The following is a 22,000-nucleotide window of genomic DNA, read 5'->3' on the forward strand; positions in this document are numbered from 1 at the left end:
AAGAACATGTTGAACACAATAAGAAACATTTGTTGAACCTGGACAAAGAACATGTTGAACACAATATGAAACATGTTGAACCCAAGAAAGAACATGTTGAAACACAATAAGAAACATGTTGAACCCAAGAAAGAACATGTTGAACACAATAAGAAAACATGTTGAACCCAAGAAAAGAACATGTTGAACACAACACAAGAAACATGTTGAACCCATAAAGAACATGTTGAACACACAAGAAAAACATGTTGAACCCAAGAAAGAACATGTTGAACACAATAAGAAACATGTTGAACTCAAGAAAGAACATGTTGAACACAATAAGAAACATGTTGAACCCAAGAAAGAACATGTTGAACCCAATAAAGAACATGTTGAACACAATAAGAAACATGTTGAACCCAAGAAAGAACATGTTGAACACAATAAGAAACATGTTGAACCCAAGAAAGAACATGTTGAACCCAATAAAGAACACGTTGAAGACAATAAGAAACATGTTGAACCCAATAAGAAACATGTTGAACCCAATAAAGAACATGTTGAACACAATAAGAAACATGTTGAACCCAAGAAAGAACATGTTGAACCCAATAAAGAACATGTTGAAGACAATAAGAAACATGTTGAACCCAATAAAGAACATGTTGAACACAATAAGGAACATGTTGAACACAAGGAAAATGTTGAACGTAACAAGGAACATCTAGAATACAATAAGGAACATGTTGAACCTAATAAGGAACATTTAGAACACAATAAGGAACATCTAGACCCCAATAAGGAACATGCTGAACCCAATAAGAAACATGATGAACACAATAATAAGCATGTTGAACCTAATAAGGAACATGTTGAACACAATAAGGAACATGTTGAACACAATAAGGAACATGTTGAACACAAGGAAAATGTTGAACGTAACAAGGAACATCTAGAATACAATAAGGAACATGTTGAACACATTAAGGAACATGTTGAACCTAATAAGGAACATTTAGAACACAATAAGGAACATCTTAAACCTAATAAGGGACTTGTACCCAATATGGAACATGTTGAACACAATAAAGAACATGTTGAACCCAATAAGGAACATCTTAAACCTAATAAGGAACATGTACCCAATAAGGAACATGTTGAACACAATAAGGAACATGTTGAACACAATATGAAGCATGTTGAACACAATAAGAAACATGCTGAACAATAATAAGGAACATGTAGAACACAATAAGGAGCATGTTGAACACAATAAGAAGCATGGTGAAGCCAAAATGGGACATGTTGAGACAATAAGGAACATGTTGAACCCAATAAGGAACATGTTGAACACAATAAGAAGCATGTTGAACACAATAAGAAGCATGTTGAACCCAATAAGGAACATGTTGAACACAATAAGGAAGATGTTGAACACAATAAGGAACTTGAACACAATAAGAAACATGTTGAACACAATAAGGGACTTGTTGAACACAATAAGAAACATTTTGAACCCGATAAGGAACATGTTGAACACAATAAGAAACATGTTGAACACAATAAGAACCATGTTGAACAAAAATACAGAACATCTACAACCCAATAAGGAACATCTAGAACACAATAAGGAACATGTTGAACACAATAAGAAACATGTTGATCACAATAAGGAACACGTTGAACACAATAAGGAACATGTAGAACACAATAAGGAATATTTAGAAAACAATAAGGAACATCTTGAACACAATAAGAAACATGTTGAGCCCAATAAGAAACATGGTGAACCTAAAAAGAAACATGTTGAACCCAAGAAAGATCATGTAGAACACAGTAAGGAGCATGTTGAACACAATAAGAAGCATGGTGAAGCCAAGAAGGAACATCTAGAACCCAGAAAGAAACATGGTGAACCTAATAAGGAACATCTTGAACCCAAGAAGGAACATATTGAACACAATAAGAAACATGTTGAACCCAATAAAGAACATGTTGAACACAATAAGAAACATTTTGAACACAATAAGGGACATGTTGAACCCAATAAGGAACATGTTGAACACAATAAGAAACATTTTGAACCCAATAAGGAACATGTTGAACACAATAAAAAACATGTTGAACACAATAAGAAACATGTTGAACCCAATAAGGAACATGTTGAACCGAATAAGGAACATGTTGAACACAATAAGGAACATGTTGAACACAATAAGAAGCATGTTGAACCCAATAAGGAACATGTTGAACCCAATAAGGAACATGTTGAACCCAATAAGGAACATGTTGAACACAATAAGGAACATGTTGAACACAATAAGGTACATGTTGAACACAATAAGAAACATGTTGAACCCAATAAGGAACATGTTGAACACAATAAGGAACATGTTGAACACAATAAGGAACATGTTGAACACAATAAGAAGCATGTTGAACCCAATAAGGAACATGTTGAACCCAATAAGGAACATGTTGAACCCAATAAAGAACATGTTGAACACAATAAGAAACATGTTGAACCCAATAAAGAACATGTTGAACACAATATGAAACATGTTGAACCCAATAAAGAACATGTTGAACAAACAAAGAACATATTGAACACAATAAGAAACATGTTGAACACAATAAGAAACATGTTGAACCCAAGAAAGAACATGTTGAACACAATAAGGAACATAGAACACAATAAGAAACATGTTGAACCCAAGAAAGAACATGTTGAACACAATAAGAAACATGTTGAACACAATAAGAAACATGTTGAACCCAAGAAAGAACATGTTGAACACAATAAGGAACATGCTGAACCCAATAAAGAACATGTTGAACATAATAAAGAACATGTTGAACACAATAAAGAACATGTTGAACACAATAAGAAACATGTTGAACCCAAGAAAGAACATGTTGAACACAATAAAGAACATGTTGAACCCAATAAGGAACATGTTGAACACAATAAGAAACATGTTGAACCCAATAAAGAACATGTTGAACACAATATGAAACATGTTGAACCCAAGAAAGAACATGTTGAACACAATATGAAGCATGTTGAACCCAAGAAAGAACATGTTGAACACAATAAGGAACATGTTGAACCCAATAAAGAACATGTTGAACACAATAAGAAACATGTTGAACCCAATAAAGAACATGTTGAACACAATAAGAAACATGTTGAACCCAAGAAACGACCTGTTGAACACAATAAGAAACATGTTGAACCCAATAAAGAACATGTTGAACACAATAAGAAACATGTTGAACCCAATAAAGAACATGTTGAACACAATAAGAAACATGTTGAACACAACAAGGAACATGTAGAACACAATAAGGAACATGTTGAACACAATAAGGAACATGTTGAACCCAAGAAAGAACATGTTGAACACAATAATAAACATGTTGAACCCAATAAAGAACATGTTGAACACAATAAGAAGCATGTTGAACCCAATAAAGATCATGTTGAACACAATATGAAACATGTTGAACCCAAGAAAGAACATGTTGAACACAATATGAAACATGTTGAACCCAAGAAAGAACATGTTGAACACAATAAGAAACATGTTGAACCCAATAAAGAACATGTTGAACACAATAAGAAACATGTTGAACCCAAGAAAGAACATGTTGAACACAATAAGAAACATGTTGAACCCAATAAAGAACATGTTGAACACAATAAGAAACATGTTGAACCCAATAAAGAACATGTTGAACCCAATAAGGAACATGTTGAACACAATAAGAAACATGTTGAACACAATAAGAAACATGTTGAACACAACACGGAACATGTAGAACACAATAAGGAACATGTTGAACACAATAAGGAACATGTTGAACCCAAGAAAGAACATGATGAACACAATAATAAACATGTTGAACCCAATAAAGAACATGTTGAACACAATAAGAAACATGTTGAACATAATAAGAAACATGTTGAACAAAATAAAGTACATCTAGAACCCAATAAGGAACATCTAGAACATAATAAGGAACATGTTGAACACAATAAGAAACATGTTGAACATAATAAGAAACATGTTGAACAAAATAAGGATTATCTAGATTACAATAAGGAACATCTAGATCACAATAAAGAACATGTTGAATACAATAAGGAACATGTAGAACACAATAAGAAACATGTTGAACTCAATAAGAAACATGTTGAACACAATAAGAAATATGTTGATCACAATAAGGAACATGTTGAACACAATAAGGAACATGTAGAACACAATAAGGAACATTTAGAGCAGAATAAGGAACATCTTGAACACAATAAGGAACATGTTGAACACAGTAAGAAACATGTTGAACCTAATAAGAAATACGTTGAACACAATAAGAAACATGTTGAACACAATAAGAAACATGTTGAACACAATAAGAAACATGTTGAACACAATAAGGAACATGTTGAACACAATAAGAAACATTTTGAACCCAATAAGGAACATGTTGAACACAATAAGGAACATCTTGAACACAATAAGGAACATGTTGATCACAATAAGAAGCATGTTGAACACAATAAGAAACATGTTGAACACAATAAGGAACATGTAGAACACAATAAGAAACATGTTGAATCTAATAAGAAACATGTTGAACATAATAAGGAACATCTAGAACACAATAAGGAACATGTTGAACACAATAAGGAACATGTTGAACACAATAAGGAACATGTTGAACACAATAAGAAATATGTTGAACACAGTAAGAAACATGTTGAACACAAAGAACATAATGAACTGAATAAGAAACATGTTGAACACAATAAGGAACATCTAGAACACAATAAGGAACATGCTGAACCCAATAAGAAACATGTTGAACACAATAAGAAATATGTTGAACACAGTAAGAAACATGTTGAACACAAAGAACATAATGAACTGAATAAGAAACATGTTGAACACAATAAGGAACATCTAGAACCCAATAAGGAACATGCTGAACCCTATAAGAAACATGTTGAGCACAATAAGAAACATGTTGAACACAATAAGGAACATCTAGAACCCAATAAGGAACATGGTGAACCCAATAAGGAACATGTTGAACACAATATGGAACATGTTGAATACAAGAAACATTTAGAACCCAATAAGGAACATCTAGAACACATTAAGGAACATGGTGAACCCAATAAGGAACATGTTGAACACAATAAGGAACATGTCGAACCCAATAAGGAACATGTTGAACCAAATAAGGAACATGTTGAACACAATAAAGCACATCTAGAACACAATAAGGAACATGGTGAACCCAATAAGGAACATGGTGAACACAATAAGGAACATGTTGAATACAATAAGGAACATTTAGAACTCAATAAGGAACATGTTGAACACAGTGAGGAACATGTAGAACACAATAAGGAACTTTGTGAACCCAATAAGGAGCATGTTGAACACAATAAGGAATATGTTGAACCCAATAAGGAACATGTTGAACCCACTAAGGAACATGTTGAACACAATAAGGTACACCTTGAACACAATAAGGAGCATCTAGAACCCAATAAAGAATATGTTGAACACAATAAGGAACATCTAGAACCCAATAAGGAACATGGTGAACCCAATAAGAAACATGTTGAACCCAATAAGGAACATGTTGAACCCAATAAGGAACATGTTGAACACAATATGGAACATGTTTTTCCTGATAAGGAACTTCTAGACCCCAATAAGGAACTTGTTGAACACAACAAGGAACATATTGAACACAATAAGGAACATGTTGAGCCTAATAAGAAACTTCTAGAACACAATAAGGAACATGTTGAACACAATAAGGATCATGTTGAACTCGATAAGGAACATGTTGAACACAATAAGGAACGTCTAGAACTCATTAAGGAACATGTTGAACCCAATCAGGAACATGTTGAACCTAATAAGAAACACATTGAACCTAATAAGGAACATCTAGAACTCAATAAGGAACATTTAGAACCCAATAAGGAGCATGTTGAACCCAATAAGGAGCATGTTGAACCCAATAAGGAGCATGTTGAACCCAATAAGGAGCATATTGAACCCCTTAAGGCAACTGAACCTCTGAAGGCAGGTTACCAACAGAAGTTACCACAGCTACAGAATGTTACGAGTCAAGTGGAGCAGTTTAGTGAACCACATATGGGTGAAGAAGCAAAAGAGACGGTAAGAACAGATCCATTACAGAATGTTCTCTCTCTACTTTATATGTTGTTTCTGTGTAATCTGTTTCATTCCCTGTTAATCTGCGTATTGGATTGTATCTCTTTCCGTTGTTTCTTGAGTTCCACCGTAAAATTAGGTACTGTATCCATTATAACAAAGTTCTGTGTGTGTGTGTGTTGCTGTCAAGCTTTGTCTGTCTTTTGAACACTGACAGACTCTGGCCTGGGGTACTTAACAGTGATTATTGTCATGTAAGTCACTTGTAATGCTTCATAGGTCATGAAAGTTTTTTCAGGAAACATAATTTTACTCACACAAAGCTAATAAGAAAATAATAAGTCCTTTCCTAGATCTCTCACACCTCCAAATTTACTAAGATACTGTGCAGTAGTTTTCTTACTCCCATTTGTTGTACAGTATTCCTCTCATCCAACAATATTATTTGTCAGCTTTCTAAAAGGTTTGGCTCCAGTTATGTAATTTAATCCAGAACTTTTTAATTTTTAGGGAGATGAAGTAAGAAGCTCTGCGAATGAAGGAGCAGAGTCGCATCAACCACGTAGTGTAGAACCTCGGGAACATCGCTTCTTGGCACATACATACAGCTTAAAAATGTTCAACAGTTTATATAAGAAAAATAAACTCCTTAAAAAATCTGTGAAATTCCAAAGAATGGCAGATATTCACCAGAAGAAAGCAATCTTAATAAAGAAAAAAAAAGTTTCCCAAATAGAGATAGATAGACAGAAAGAACAATTATCAAAACTTGTGAAGAAGAGAGACAGTTTGAGAATTAAGCTTGACCAACTGAACAAAAATATTGTCACTTTCAAAAATGAGAAAGAAAGGTTATCAAGTCAGATCTGTGAAATGCAGAGTAAGAGCGAGAAACTGTGGCACGCAAGGAACCAAATTAAAGACCTTATTTCTTCATATATAACCAAAAGGGAGGAGACTTTTGCACTTATTTGTACCAAAAGATTCACAAGTGAAGCACTCGATGCAAAATGTAGAGCTATGGACAATATGTTACAAACTCTTCGCTTAAGGTCAAGTGATATAGGGGACAATAGATTTTATTTTAAGAATGAGATTAATAAAGCAAAGGCAGAGTATAGGAGCTATATTTCTAAAGTAAAAACAGCAGAGAAACGGGTAAAATACATTTACGTCAATATTACCAAAGTCTCAGAGACGATAATGAGCCTTAGAAAAAGACTACACCTGTTTGGGACAGTAAATGCCCCTATGTGTAGGGCTGATAAATTAGAGGCAAGGGCTTGTAATTATAGATATTTAGCCCAACTTTATCAGAAGCAACATCACATGCTTAAGGCTCTGACAGTTAACAAAGACAATAGTACTGATGCTGCTACTGTACAACACCACGTGCCTCAACCTGTGACAGTGAATGAAGACAATAGTACTGATGCTGCTACTGTACAACACCACGTGCCTCAACCTGTGACAGTGAATGAAGACAATAGTACTGATGCTGCTACTGTACAACACCACGTGCCTCAACCTGTGACAGTGAATGAAGACAATAGTACTGATGCTGCTACTGTACAACACCACGTGCCTCAACCTGTGACAGTGAATGAAGACAATAGTACTGATGCTGCTACTGTACAACACCACGCCTCAACTCAGACAGTGAATGAAGACAATAGTACTGATGCTGCTACTGCACACACAAAAACAAACAAACAACACCCAAAAAAAACACACACACAAACACCACGTGCCTCAACCGAGACAGTGAATGAAGACAATAGTACTGATGCTGCTACTGTACAACACCACGTGCCTCAACCTGTGACAGTGAATGAAGACAATAGTACTGATGCTGCTACTGTACAACACCCCACGGCTCAACCTGTGACAGTGAATGAAGACACAGTACTGATGCTGCTACTCTACAACACCACGCCTCAACCTGTGACAGTGAATGAAGACAATAGTACTGATGCTGCTACTGTACACCACGTGCCTCAACCTGTGACAGTGAATGAAGACAATAGTACTGATGCTGCTACTGTACAACACCACGTGCCTCAACCTCAGACAGTGAATGAAGACAATAGTACTAATGCTGCTACTGTACAACACCACGCCTCAACCCTGACAGTGAATGAAGACAATAGTACTGATGCTGCTACTGACAACACCACGTGCCTCAACCTGTGACAGTGAATGAAGACAATAGTACTGATGCTGCTACTGTCCAACACCACGTGCCTCAACCTGTGACAGTGAATGAAGACAATAGTACTGATGCAGCTACTGCAACACCACGTGCCCTCAACCTGTGACAGTGAATGAAGACAATAGTACTGATGCTGCTACTGTACAACACCACGTGCCTCAACCCTGACAGTGAATGAAGACAATAGTACTGATGCTGCTACTCTACAACAACCGCGCCTCAACCTGTGACAGTGAATGAAGACAATAGTACTGATGCTGCTACTGTACACCACGTGCTCAACCTGTGACAGTGAATGAAGACAATAGTACATTGCAAACGACAGTGAATGAAGACAATAGTACTGATGCTGCTACTGTACAACACCACGTGCCTCAAGCTGTTACTGTGAATGAAGACAATAGTACTGATGCTGCTACTGTACAACACCACGTGCTTCAAGCTGTTACTGTGAATGAAGACAATAGTACTGATGCTGCTACTGTACAACACCACGTGCCTCAAGCTGTTACTGTGAATGAAGACAATATTATTGTTTCTGCAAAAGATATGTGGGAGACTCAAAAAGAAGAGTTATCATGGAAAATAACTGATTTATGCAAGAATGTCGATGAACCAAAGAAACAGTTTCACTCACTTGGTTCTTCACTGATTTTACCCGATTTTTACACAGTTTCAGATAAAAGCAAACATAGGAGGTGGAAGAGTAGGAGGGGTAGGACATCAACTGCAGTTTGGGACGCTAGAATAATCGGGACGGCTCCCATAGAGCACAAATTCATGTATTATCCGTTCAGAATGTGGGACGTTTCAAATAAAGATTCAGTTAGACATGTTGATGAACCCCCAGAGGAATCTCCACCTACAAACCCCCATAACAGTTGAACTGTTGTAGGAAAATTAGTGGCTAATAAATAATCAGCTACTGAAATGGCTGACTGCATTATTCTGTATCTCCCACAATATGTTGAAGAAAAGGAAATTTGACTAAGATACTCATTAAAAGATTCTGTCTTGCTTTTTTAAGTTATTTATTTGTTAATCGAAAATGATGTTCTATGTCCATATTAAATTGTGAATGAGCATTATAAACTATAGAGATTTGTTCAGTATTATATACGGCTCATTAGTGGTGTTAATACAAGTATTATAAACTATAGAACTCTTGGTTTGTGAAAATATACTGTAGGAGAAATACTTAAAATTATATTAGGTTGTGTTTAAGATATAGGATAAAACGATTAACAGATTATTTAATTATATTTTATGAAAAACAGAAGATGTTTAGTTACATTTAAGGCAAGGGCTGTTTAGGTTCATGTACAGGTTATCAGTTGTGAACATTACTGCAGCTTCCTTTAAACATTGATGGTGTTCATTACTTTACTATTGAAGATTTAGACTAAACATTTACTGTTTATGGATATTAACAAGAAAAATATTGAAAATGTTTAGTTATATTTTGCATAAAGGTTTTAAGGATGTACAGTATAGTATGTAAGAATTACCTGCAGGAGAAATATACTGTAGTGTGGGAGGTTATGGGGTGTAAGGTGTCCAGTAGAGAAAGTCATTATAGTGACAAAGGTTGACTGCCACTGAGGGTATGACCTGTGTTAGTAGATGTGAAGAGTGTACAGAACAGAACAGGAGCAAGTTTATATTACTGCACTGTACAAGTACTGCTGAAGGTGCAATTATAATGATTAAGTGATCCTGAGTTTACACACTTAGTGGTTGTTAATAAATGAAGAGATGTTACTGTAGTGAAAGATTATTTATTAATGATGTGTATTATTTAATGGTTATTGATAATAATGGCTATTTCTTTAATATTAATGTATTAGGCTATTATTATTATTATTATTATTATTATTATTATTATTATTATTATTATTATTATTATTATTATTATTGTTATTGTTGTTGTAGACCAGTTATTTACAACACCTGGCCAAATCTTTATATATTTATCATTTATCTGTTATTAGAAATATATACTCTAGCTTAATAACTTATTAGTTAATTAATTGTATTAATATTTCTTTAACTAAAGATGTAAGAAAATATTTTCTACTTGTACAGGTAGTACTAAGTAAATTAATATAAAGTACAGTAATAGTACTGTACTGTATACTACCAAGTAAAGTATTGTAAAGTACTAGTACTGTACTGTGTTAAGAACCACGCCACCAATTGTCATGATCTACCTACCCAGCACCACGAGCAACGCCATCTAGGGACGAGACACGAGTATGACTAGCCTTAGTTACCACTCCGGGGTTTCCCTTCTCCATATCCTGGTTGTTGCGTCACCTCCTACAAGTCTTCTTCATCAGCTCCAGTTCGAGGAGAGTTCAGTTCACTCTGGGAAGTGACCACAGGACCACCTATCCTGGAAACCTACGGCACAGTGACTACCTACCGTCTTCTACAATACTCAGCCTTACTCGTCAGCCATCTCAGCTCCGCACTTAAGTATTTGTAATCTTGTATTGCCTCCCCCACGTCCACCTTGCTTCAAATTATTGTATGTTGTATAAATATGTATATACTGTTAATGTTTAGGTTAAGTATGGTTAAGGGTAAATTATAGAAAGCTGAATATTTTGTTAAGGAATTTATGGTACTTTATTATACACAACAAAAACTCGCATCCTTTGTCTACCCTTTTATCGTCAGATTGTCTTTGTTTTTTTATTGTTGTTGCCTGTTGGGATCTGGGTAGACTTTTAACTATATTCTAAATCCCCAACTCGTAACACCTGTATACCAAGTAAAGTACAACAGTGTCAAGTTCTACTCAGTACATACTGTATTTTTCAGGTTTGGACTCACACCTGCCCTGCTGGGCTGCCACAGTAACAGTAAAGGAAGCTGAGGTTTTCTCATAATGTTTATGTTCATGAAGCAATGTACTGTATATGTTTACCTTAGGTACAGTACACATGTTTATTGTGGGGTAATAAAGGCGTTTATTCTGAGGTGATAGTTATTATCATATACTCGACTATACTGTACAGTGCATTATGTGGTTAAATGACCTGCCCTCATAAATCTAGTCTGGATGGATCATATTGATCTGATATGTTGTTTTTAAGGTGATGAGTTGACACTTGGTTTAGTGAGGTGGGGAACTATGTGACGTGTTTGGCGGAGTTGTACCATATTACTGCACTGTACAGAGGCTCACCAACACCAGCTACTGTAGTTGTGGGCCATTAACAGCTGTTATGATCTCTCAGTCAGTGCACACCATAAAAATCTGAAATACAGTATTTCCACACTACTGTACGAGTCTGTCCCGAGCTTGTGTAACCTCACATTGTTGTCTTGTATAATACAGTATAGAAGAACTGAATCTCACCTTCTATATCTTATAACTTCAAATTGGATTTTTATAATGAATTTCAGTTTTACTGTATTGTGAATGTAAACATTTACATACGAGTCTAAATGGAGTTGAGGTAACAGGTGAAGGATATTAAGAGAAAACAACACTGTTCTGTACTGTACTTGGTGGTGGAAAACTAACTTAATTGTTAATCAATTTTCATGTAAAGGTCGTTTTTTATGTCCCCAGTGAGTGACAGGACTTATTGTAGGTTAGAGGACTGCAAGGCCAGGATTAAATGGTTTACTGCAACAGAGGACACAGTTTAGGGTTGCCATATCTGAACATTCATAAAAGAGGACGCTCCCGAAGACATCCTGCCCCCCCCCCCCGGCACACACTTTGGCGCTATGTAACCTTGAAGCAGCCGGGGTGTCCAATCTGCAGGTGAAAAAACTGGGGTGCCAAATCTTCAGGTGATATGAGCTGGGGTGTCCAATCTTCAGGTGATATAAACTGGGGTGTCAAATCTTCAGGTGATATAAATTAGGGTGCCTAATCTTCAGGTGATATAAGCTGTGATGCCTAATCTTCAGGTGATATAAACTGGGGTGCCTAATCTTCAGGTGAAATAAGCTCGAGTGGCTAATCTTCAGGTGATATAAGCCAGATGCTTCAGGTGATATGATGCCAATCTTCAGGTGATATAAACTGGGGTGTCAAATCTTCAGGTGATATAAATTAGGGTGCCTAATCTTCAGGTGATATAAGCTGTGATGCCTAATCTTCAGGTGATATAAACTGGGGTGCCTAATCTTCAGGTGAAATAAGCTCGAGTGGCTAATCTTCAGGTGATTCGTTTCATGTCACCCCAGACCTTAACCTTAATAACACTAAACCATGAAGTAACCGTTAAGTTAGGCGAAGATCATATCAGATTAAGGTATGCTAGGTTAGCCTTATATTTTGTTAATGCTATAGTAGGTTAAATGTCAAGTGTAGGATATGTTAAGGCAATATTAGGTAAGGTTAGGTTAAGGGTATGATTAGTATTGTGTTAGGATAAAGTTATGTTAGACTACCGTTACTTTAGGTTAATATGAGGTATGGGCGTCCACTGGGAGGCCAAGCTTATATCAAGGGAAAGCAGATTGTTCCAAACAACTCTCACTCAAAAAAGTTTGCCCTCACAGTTTTCTGAATTTATGGCTTCTTCAACCTTCAGCTGTGATCCCTAGTGAGGCGAGCATCCACCAGTTCCAGGTATGAACACTCGACTGAGGAATGTCCTCAGAGTTAATTATCGGACTTTTGTTAAGTCACCCTTTACCCGCCAAGTATAAAGTAGGCAACTGCAGGCGTTCTAATCTCTCAGGGTACCTGAGGTGCCGTAATGCATACACCAGTCTGGCGACCCTCTTTTGAATAATATTGTCAATCAACTAACAGTCTCAAACAAATGTTCATTAACATTAACAAATGTAGGATACACTACTACTACTACTTTGCTGTCACTCGGAATCGAGTATGACGATCATCCAGCGATGATAGAATGATACGAGTTATTAAGGATGTCACCTACGTTGGCGAGTTCTGAGGTGAATGAAGATGTTGTACATGTGGGGGTCTACATCTAGTGTGGGAAGGGCGACGGCAGCGTCTTTCCGGCGTTGGCGCTTGTCTGCCTCGTTTTGCAGTTGGGCTAACTCGAAAGTATTGACACCTTCTTGTGTGGTGCTCCTCCAAGCGTTACAGTGTGGAGTAATCGTCTCCCAGGTGAGTGGGTCGATTGGGTACTTTTTCAGGTTTGTCTTAAGACTATCCTTATACCTCTTCAGTTGCCCTCAGTGTTACATTTACTATTTGTTAAGTGACTGTAAAGTAGCTGTTTTACTTTTCACTTTTATCCTCTTCACCACTGATCGGCTCGTTAGCCGCTTGGGCGATCGGTCACGTCTCTGTTACGCACTGTTGGCAAGTACTGGGCATGTACCGGCTCCTGAATGTATCTGAACCTGCTCCAGTGTTGGTCAAGTCTGGTCTTGAAAGAGCTCACACTCGGTGCCGTCACAACACTCTCTGGTAGATTGCTCCAAGAGTTCACAACTCTCATTCTGAAAAAGTTTGCCCTCACAGTTTTCTGGACCTGCGGCTTCCTCAATCTTGAGCTGTGACCTCTTGTGGGGCGAGTGTCCGTCAGCTCCAAGTAAGGACACTCGACTGAGTAGTGCCCCCTGAGATGCTTATACACCTCAATTAGGTCGCCCCTTGCCCGTCTGTAGTATAAGCTAGGCAAGTTCAGGCGCTCCAATCTCTCAGGGTAGTTGAGGTGCCGAAGTGCAGGCACCAGTCTGGTGGCCCTCCTTTGAACATTTTCAACCAACTGACAGTCCCTATCATATCTTGGGGACCAGACGGGGTGACAGCACTCCAGATGGGGAAACACTTCACTCTTAAAGATCGTTACGAGGGACGGACCGTCTAACTATCTGAACGACCTTCTTATAAGACCCAATAATTTATTTGCCCGATTTACCTTCTTCTCGCAATGGCCCGAGAACTTTAGCTCATTGTTAACATACACACCTAGATCCTTCTCAAATTCAGTCTCAACTAGTGCAGTTTCTTCATCCTGTCGGGACATATGATACACCTCCTTACCGTTGGTACGCCCCAGGTGCATCCTCTTACACTTCGTGACATTGAATCTCAGCAGCCATTTCTTCGACCATTCTTGGAGCCCACAGAGGTCCTTCTGCAGCTCTTCAGAATCCGCTTGGTTCTTGATTTCCCGAAATAACTTGGCGTCATCGGCAAACATATGTATGGATGAGTGTACAACGTCAGGCATGTCATTTATGAAACAAACAAACAACAGCGGGCCCAATACATCCTTGTGCATTTCGTAACATTGAGCCTTAAAAGCTATATACCTTGACCATTTTAGCAGCTGACAGAGATCTTCCTGTAGCGCTTTACTTCACTCGTCATTATTAATTTCCCCAATTATTTTAGCATCTTCCACAAACATTTACCTAAATTTGTTGTTTTATGTACGAGTTCTTTTAACATGTGAACTGTGAAACAATATATGAAAGGATATTTACTGTTAATAAGTAGAAGTTACCTAAAACAAAGGTAAAGTTGTATGAACAGTATGAAAGGATATTTTTCTTTTAGTCAATTACTTGTTTATTAAAGAATCTATACGATGAAATTGTATATATACTATTTTTCTCATTGGTTTAGATACAAGTTTTAGGTGGTTAATATTGAAAGTGAGTTACCTTAAATGAAATAGTAATAATGGAAGGATTGATGTGCGAGTGGTAGTGATCTGGCAACAGTGTGAGAATGTAAACAAAGCTGGTTAGGAGTGACGGACAGACGGGTTGGGTCTAAGTGGCTCAAAAACAAAGGTATTTCTTCCAATTCCACGATAATGACTGTTGAAAACTAGTTAAATTATATAAGTAAGTGTGAATTATATTTATCATGATAGCTGGTAAAAGAAGGAAACGTGATAATTGAAGATAGATAACGGTAAGTGATCGCCCTACAGGTCCCTTCACCCAGAACCTCTCCTACAGGTGACGGAACTGTATTTCTAGGTGATGAAACCTGATTTATCGGATATTTTACGGTAATTACATTATTTTTGGCGGTTTTAATCTATATGTAGAAGAATGTACAAAATTGCAGCTGGGCTCAGGAGATACTGGTGCCTCTGCCACGGGAGGTAACGGAGTCGAATTTCCAAGAAGTAAAACCTTATTTTTATGCTACTTGACAATGTTTCTGTAAGATATCATAGTACTGTTTAAAGAAGTGTGTTAAAACTATAGAACCTGTCATCTTATAGATAAACGGATAGCTAACAAACTTAAGTTAATGTATAGAAAACAACCCAGCAAATGCACGTTTTCCATTATGGGCTTTGTCCATTTCTCCTTCGCTATGTGGTAGGGGGTGAAGTATCAGCTCTTTTCACTTTGTTTTAATAGGATGTGGTTGTTTTTTATATAAGGGATATCCCCAAATTGTCATACAGCACTGGTCTGGGGTCCGACTAATTACTCAAATGTACCCAAATGTAGCCAAATATAGCCGGAATGAAGTCAAATAATGGTCCTAGATGAATAAATCGGACTGCCAATCACTTCTCGACTAGTATTTGGTGTCAGAAAGTCACAAAAAATTGGTAAACTTAATTTAATCTGAGTTAATAGATCGAGTGCATGTACCGACGGAGCGAGGAATTACCCAAATGTACCCAAATGTAGTCGCAATGAAGTCAAATAATGGTCCTAGATGAATAAATCGGACTGCCAATCACTTCTCGACTAGTATTTGGTGTCAGAAAGTCACAAAAAATTGGTAAACTTAATTTAATCTAAGTTAATAGATCGCGTGCATGTACCGACGGAGCGAGGAATTACCCAAATGTACCCAAATGTAGTCGCAATGAAGTCAAATAATGGTCCTAGATGAATAAATCGGACTGCCAATCACTTCTCGACTAGTATTTGGTGTCGTAAAGTCACAAAAAATTGGTAAGCTTAATTTAATCTGAGTTAATAGATCGAGTGCATGTACCTAACCTAACCTAACCTAACCTCGACTAGTATTTGGTGTCACGAAGTCACAAAAAATTGGTAAACTTAATTTAATCTGAGTTAATAGATCAAGTGCATGTACCTAATCTAATCTAACCTAACCTAACTTAACACAACACAACTCAGATTAAATTAAGTTTACCAATTTTTTTTTCACTTTATGACACCAAATAGTAATAGAGAAGTGATTCACAGCCCGAATTACGCTTGTACGACCATCATTTGACTTCATTGCGGCTACATTTGGGTAATTCCTCGCTCCGTCGGTACATGCACGCGATCTATTAACTCAGATTAAAGTAAGTTTTCCAATTTTTTGTGACTTTCTGACACCAAATACAGTGACCCCTCGTTTAACGAACGCCTCGGTTAACGAAATTTCGGTTAACGAACTGCCTTCCATAAGGATCTTCAATTCGGTTAATGAACAAAAATTCGGTTAACGAATTTCTTACGAACCGACCTCAACATGTTTTCGCTTGCACTGACCGGGCAACCAGCTTTAGTATCAGTCCGCCAATACATTAATCGGTTCTAGGGCTTAAATTCCTTACTATTTTAGTAAATATCAAGAAATTTATACTATTCAAAAATTTTAAAAGTTTAATATTTAATTTTTTAGTCATTTTAACAATTATTGAACATAATTGAAGGTAAAGTGACTAGTTTAATGCGCGGCATCCAGCCTCTTAACACAGCAAACAGGAGTTAGTCTCTCTCTGTTTTCACTGGAGGTAACATCTTGCTTGAGACTTTCTTCAACTAAACGCTGTTTTTCTAGTGTTTCCAAGCAAATTATTGGTCATTTTGAAATATATTTTACATATTGACAATATATAATGCAGTGCAGTGTTGATTTAAAGAAAATAATCTTGAATTACACCAAGAGAGCTAAAATTTTATGGGTGAAATGGCGCCATGGGGTGACTTCTCTTCCACCCCAATGCCTTCTCTTCTTCCTTCTCCTCCACCCCATTCTAAATCCCATCATCATCATCATCATCATCCAGGAGCCTTCTACATACACACCTCAAAGTAAGTGAACTTTTCTACCATTTTTGTTGAATTTAGGAAATTTTCGGTGAGCTGGAACCAATTACCCAAAAACCCATTGAAACAATGGTTTCGGTTAACGAACTTTTCGGTTAACGAACGACCTTCTGGAACGGATTGGGTTCGTTAACCGAGGGGTCACTGTACTAGTCGAGAAGTGATTAGCAGTCCGATTTATTCATGTAGGACCATTATTTGACTTCATTGCGACTATATTTGGGTACATTTGGGTAATTAGTCGGACCGCTGGTCTGTTGGCTCTAGTGTTTGACTTTGAACCTAAATTTCATAAATCAATCACTCAATTCTTCTTCAATATAAATACCCTGTACCTCACAAAGTGAGCAGGGCTTTGATGAAGTGAGAAAATATGGAGTTAAAACATATAAAACATAGTCATCTGGGTTAGGTTAGTGTTTGTAACACTGCCACAAGTTTCCATGGAGAGGTTTGACGTTTTTAACACTGCCACAAGCTACCAGCTACCGAGAACAGTGAAAGAAATGCTTTAGCTTTAAAAATTTATAGAAATAAGGGAAAATACTGTTTACATTTTTTAACCTCACATTTTACTTCAAAGCCCAGCCCACTTTATTGGGTATTAATACTGAAGGAGGAGAAATGGGTCATAACTCAAAATTTAAAACTTTTGCACAAGAAATTATTATCACCAGTGTATATCTTCTAGTAAAACCGTGTCTTGTTGCGTCAAATAGAAAAGGCAGCCTACAGTAGGGACATTTGTTTCTATGACTACCTATTGGCTACCTCGTGTGACCTGAGATAGCTACTGTAGCTATATGGTACAGTATGTAATCATGGAAAAGACTTAATAATGCATATTTTTCATGCTTGTTATTTGTTTATTATTATAATATTTTTTGTCTCCACAGATAATTGTTAACAACTTGTGGAGGATGTTTATTGTCAGTAAGATGATGGAGTTCTCTGACTCCACCATCTTATTTACCTCATGGCCACCCACTAGAGGTGGCCATTTCGAGGGAAGGGGGCCAGTGGCCTGTGTAGGATCACTCCATTATTCTTGATAATTTTGTCAAGAGCTATTTTGAAGCCCTGTACTGTTGTTGATTCCACAGCTTGTGCTGGTAGACCGTCCTATAGGTATGCCAGCCTCTGTATGAAGAAGTATTTCCTGACTTGCCTTGAGATGTCTTTGTGTAGGCTTGATATGGGGTCACCACACAGTTACTTAGAATTTATTAATGGAATCTCTTCTATGTTTGTTATAATGAGTAGAATACAAATATGGTTTGAGAGTGAGGAAAAACTTATGAGAACTTAGAAAAATAGTGTTTTAAGTTTCCATGAGACAACAGTGTGGTATGTTTGGTTTGAAAACAAAGTTTAATGTTTAAGTAGTAGACAAAATGATAATTATATAATTATGAAGAATTATTAGTCTTGAATTATTAATACATTAATAAGGTTAATATTCTGTAGTGACCATGAACAGAACTTTAGCAATATTGATTCTCCCATAAGGTGATAAAACAAAACAATCTAAGAATACAGTTCTTTGCCCTATAGTATTTTTGGTGGGAAATTTATAATTTTCATGTTATTTTCACATTTTTATTTCACAAGAAAGTACAGAACTACAAATTCACCGGTATATAATTTTTTTACTTCTAACTCAGGCATTCGGCAGAAGTGTCGATGTCATGTGATACTTGTGGGCATGCACTTAATTCTTACTTGGTCTCGTTGTCACATGAATTTGAATTAATGGGAAGATGGCTTCTGCCTGGGAAGGTTGTTCATTGGAAAACTAGAGGGTAATTCAACGAGTAGTTGAGAACAAAGCAACAGCTGGTGCCATCTATAGGTCTCCTGGTGTTCTCTTTGGTTCAGTGAAGTGTCGAAGGTGTAATTGTCTGTTCTCATCAAGATCCTCCTCCGTGTGTTATTTAAGGTCAGGTCAGGTAAGGTTAGGTTAGGTTTACACACTGGGGATGGGGTCCAGGGGGACAGTCTCTCCTGGTTTCTCTGGTTAGGTTAAGTTAGACATGTATACTGTACTGATATTTGAGTCATTTTTGTGTGTTTTTACCCCACCATGTTGGTAATTGAGGGAGGTTCATATCTCCAAAAGTACTCATTTTTGCTGTATATGAAGGCCATGTTCATGTGAAACAGTGAAAAACACTATAAAAACATTTATGAAAGTAACATCTGTGAATAGTCACTGCGGAATATTCACTAATAACAATGTTAATTGTGTTAAAAATTTCATTGTTAATTTTCAGTATTTTTTTTTTCAGGTTGCATGGAATACTGTCAGTCTAAGAGATCAAGTGTCCCACACACTAAGGATAAAAGAATGGCTGAACCGTTATTCAAGCGAGTGTGTCAAGACCCTGGTAGATGGCTTACAGACAACACTACGTACATAGATCCAAATGCTGTCAGAAACACAATTATTCATGGTTTATCTGAGCCTCTGGTGTTTAGAAGTTACCTCACACCTAGGTATGAGGGCCAGAGTTCACCTCACTGGAAATGTATGCAGTGGGATCCTGCAGATTGGGGTAAACTGTTCAAAGAGACAGTACTTAAGTTTCGGATAGGCACAAGAGTAAAGGAAAAGAACTTACTGTCTGCCCCACAGTGGGAGGCCTCATGCTCCACGGCCAATATGACATTTTCAGAATTTTTGCAGTGGTCGAGAGGGGAGAGGACTTGTTTAACTTCCTGTAAACAAAAAGTGAACTGTGATGATCATTGGGCTTACTTTGATTATTTTTATATGAAGGACTTGGATCTTGTTAACCAGATGAAAGGTGTTTTAGATTGGAGTTTATTTGGTTATTCTGATAGAGGAGTTAAAGATAGCACTCTGTGGATTGGCACACCAGGGGCCAATACTCCTTGTCACATAGATACTTATGGGTGTAACCTTGTAGCTCAGGTAATTGGTAGAAAGAGATGGGTATTATTCCCTAAATCTCAGTCACAGTATCTGTCACCCACACGCATCCCCTATGAGGAGTCGAGCATATATAGTGAAGTTGGTTTTCCTTGTCCTAGTTTGGTCTCCCATCCCAAGCTGCAGTTTAGTACTCCATATGTGGTCACACTAGAACCAGGTGATGTATTGTTTGTACCGAGGCAGTGGTGGCACTTTGTAGAAAACCTGGACTTTGCAGTGAGTGTAAACACCTGGTTGGAGCTTCCTTCCGACTGTGAGGAACGGATTAAGGAGTCTCTTGTTATGTTCCAGGTTGCAAGTCTCTGTCAGGGAGTTCATTCTCTTGAACTTATTAGCTCAGTGTTTAACCCTAACATGATGGACGTTGCCACCATGACATCTTCTGAAGTTCTGAAAATCTTGGCCCACCGTGTGTTTCAGTCCTCGGATGGCAGACACACTAGTGTGGCTGAAGGTGGTGACAAGAATGCAACACTGGGTGGAAAAACTTCAAAAGAAAGAGAGACAGCAAAACAGTTATTACTACCCAAAGATGGGAAGAGCACAGTGGACGAAGGAGTCTTTGATGTTATTGAGTGGAGAAATGATGAGTGGTGTGTAAATCACAATATTGAGAGAGTTGCCAGCATGTCATTCTCCAAATACATGCATCTGGTTGTGGGGTGTGATGAAGAGGAAAGTAAGATGTTGTGTGTAGACAAAGAAAAAGTACGTAACAAGACCAAAGGTGTTGATATTAGTGAAGATGATTCTGTCATTCAGTGTTCACAGCTTAAGCTCCTGGTGGATGCCTTCACTGATCAAAGAGTGATTGATATGTTAAAAACAGTTATAGATGAAAAGTTAGAAATTAATTAAAAGTTATCTTTTGTCCTTTTTTTATTAAGACAGCTGAGTCTTATGATGTAGGATGAGAGAGGATAATTATATATATTTTGTGAATTGTTATTATGTACCTACATTATATACAGTACAGTATATATATTGTAGTGTACTTAAATACTCTAGCTACAGTGTTTTAGTTTTGCCTGCGATATCACAAAAAGTGAGATGTTGGTTTAGCTTTTGCAACAGAAGTGTTGATGATGGCATTAGTAATACTGTATAGGTACTGTAATTAAGTTTCTCAACAAATCACAGACAGTGTGTACATGTGGCCACACTTTTCAAGTTTACTGTTATTAATAGATTGTTTTGTTTCGAGAACTGTCATGATAATTATCCTCCACTCAGAGCTGGTGTTCGTTGCTTAAATCAGCTTAGTGTGTGTGTGTAAAATTCTTTAGAATGCTTGGTTGCTTTTACAGTAGTTGTCTTTGTAGGGTGTGGAAATTTTGACATTAAATTTATAGTCAGATCTTTGATAAACTTATGATTTTGTTACTGTTCTCACTTATCTTTTATCTTACAGGACAATGAATCTTATGTGTGAAGTATAGTGAATACTGTACAAGGAAAGTTGTAACAAGATTGTCTGAATTGTGTTAAGTGAAGCTGATACTGACTGACTATCCTGAGAGAAAAAATTTAAAGGAAGCATACTGTACTGTACTAATTTTTGTTTGTAATTGATGATGGCAGAAGAGCTTTTATCACATTTTGTGTATCTTGGGAATAAAAGATAACATTTATTTCATATTTTAATGC

At 37.0% G+C, this 22,000-nt stretch overlaps 2 protein-coding genes across 2 annotated transcripts in view; both read left to right on the top strand.

Annotated features, from left to right (window-relative positions):
- The window catches only part of LOC121865111 (uncharacterized protein MAL13P1.304-like), an 11,677-nt gene extending 3,299 nt beyond the window's left edge, over window positions 1-8,378 (top strand). The window contains exons 2-8 of the mRNA XM_042364440.1: window positions 449-832; window positions 890-1,138; window positions 1,593-1,955; window positions 4,173-4,325; window positions 4,446-6,188; window positions 6,696-7,860; window positions 8,014-8,378. Coding sequence (XP_042220374.1) covers window positions 449-832; window positions 890-1,138; window positions 1,593-1,955; window positions 4,173-4,325; window positions 4,446-6,188; window positions 6,696-7,860; window positions 8,014-8,378 — 4,422 coding nt within the window. The remainder of the gene's footprint in view (window positions 1-448; window positions 833-889; window positions 1,139-1,592; window positions 1,956-4,172; window positions 4,326-4,445; window positions 6,189-6,695; window positions 7,861-8,013) is intronic.
- Window positions 8,379-15,091: 6,713 nt separating this feature from the next.
- Window positions 15,092-21,984, top strand: LOC121865053 (HSPB1-associated protein 1-like). Its single transcript, XM_042364382.1, has 2 exons — window positions 15,092-15,150; window positions 19,686-21,984. Exon 2 carries the CDS (start codon window positions 19,691-19,693, stop codon window positions 21,209-21,211), a length of 1,521 nt encoding a protein of 506 aa, XP_042220316.1. The 5' UTR covers window positions 15,092-15,150; window positions 19,686-19,690; the 3' UTR covers window positions 21,212-21,984.
- Window positions 21,985-22,000: the final 16 nt, after the last annotated feature.

Source organism: Homarus americanus, unplaced genomic scaffold, assembly GCF_018991925.1.
Source record: "Homarus americanus isolate GMGI-L3 unplaced genomic scaffold, GMGI_Hamer_2.0 scaffold2539, whole genome shotgun sequence".
NCBI classification, from domain to species: Eukaryota; Metazoa; Arthropoda; class Malacostraca; order Decapoda; family Nephropidae; genus Homarus; species Homarus americanus.

Bases quoted from the DNA above. Each gene is read 5' to 3' on its own strand.
- LOC121865053 (XM_042364382.1), top strand. From the start codon at position 19,691: ATGGAATACTGTCAGTCTAAGAGATCAAGTGTCCCACACACTAAGGAT.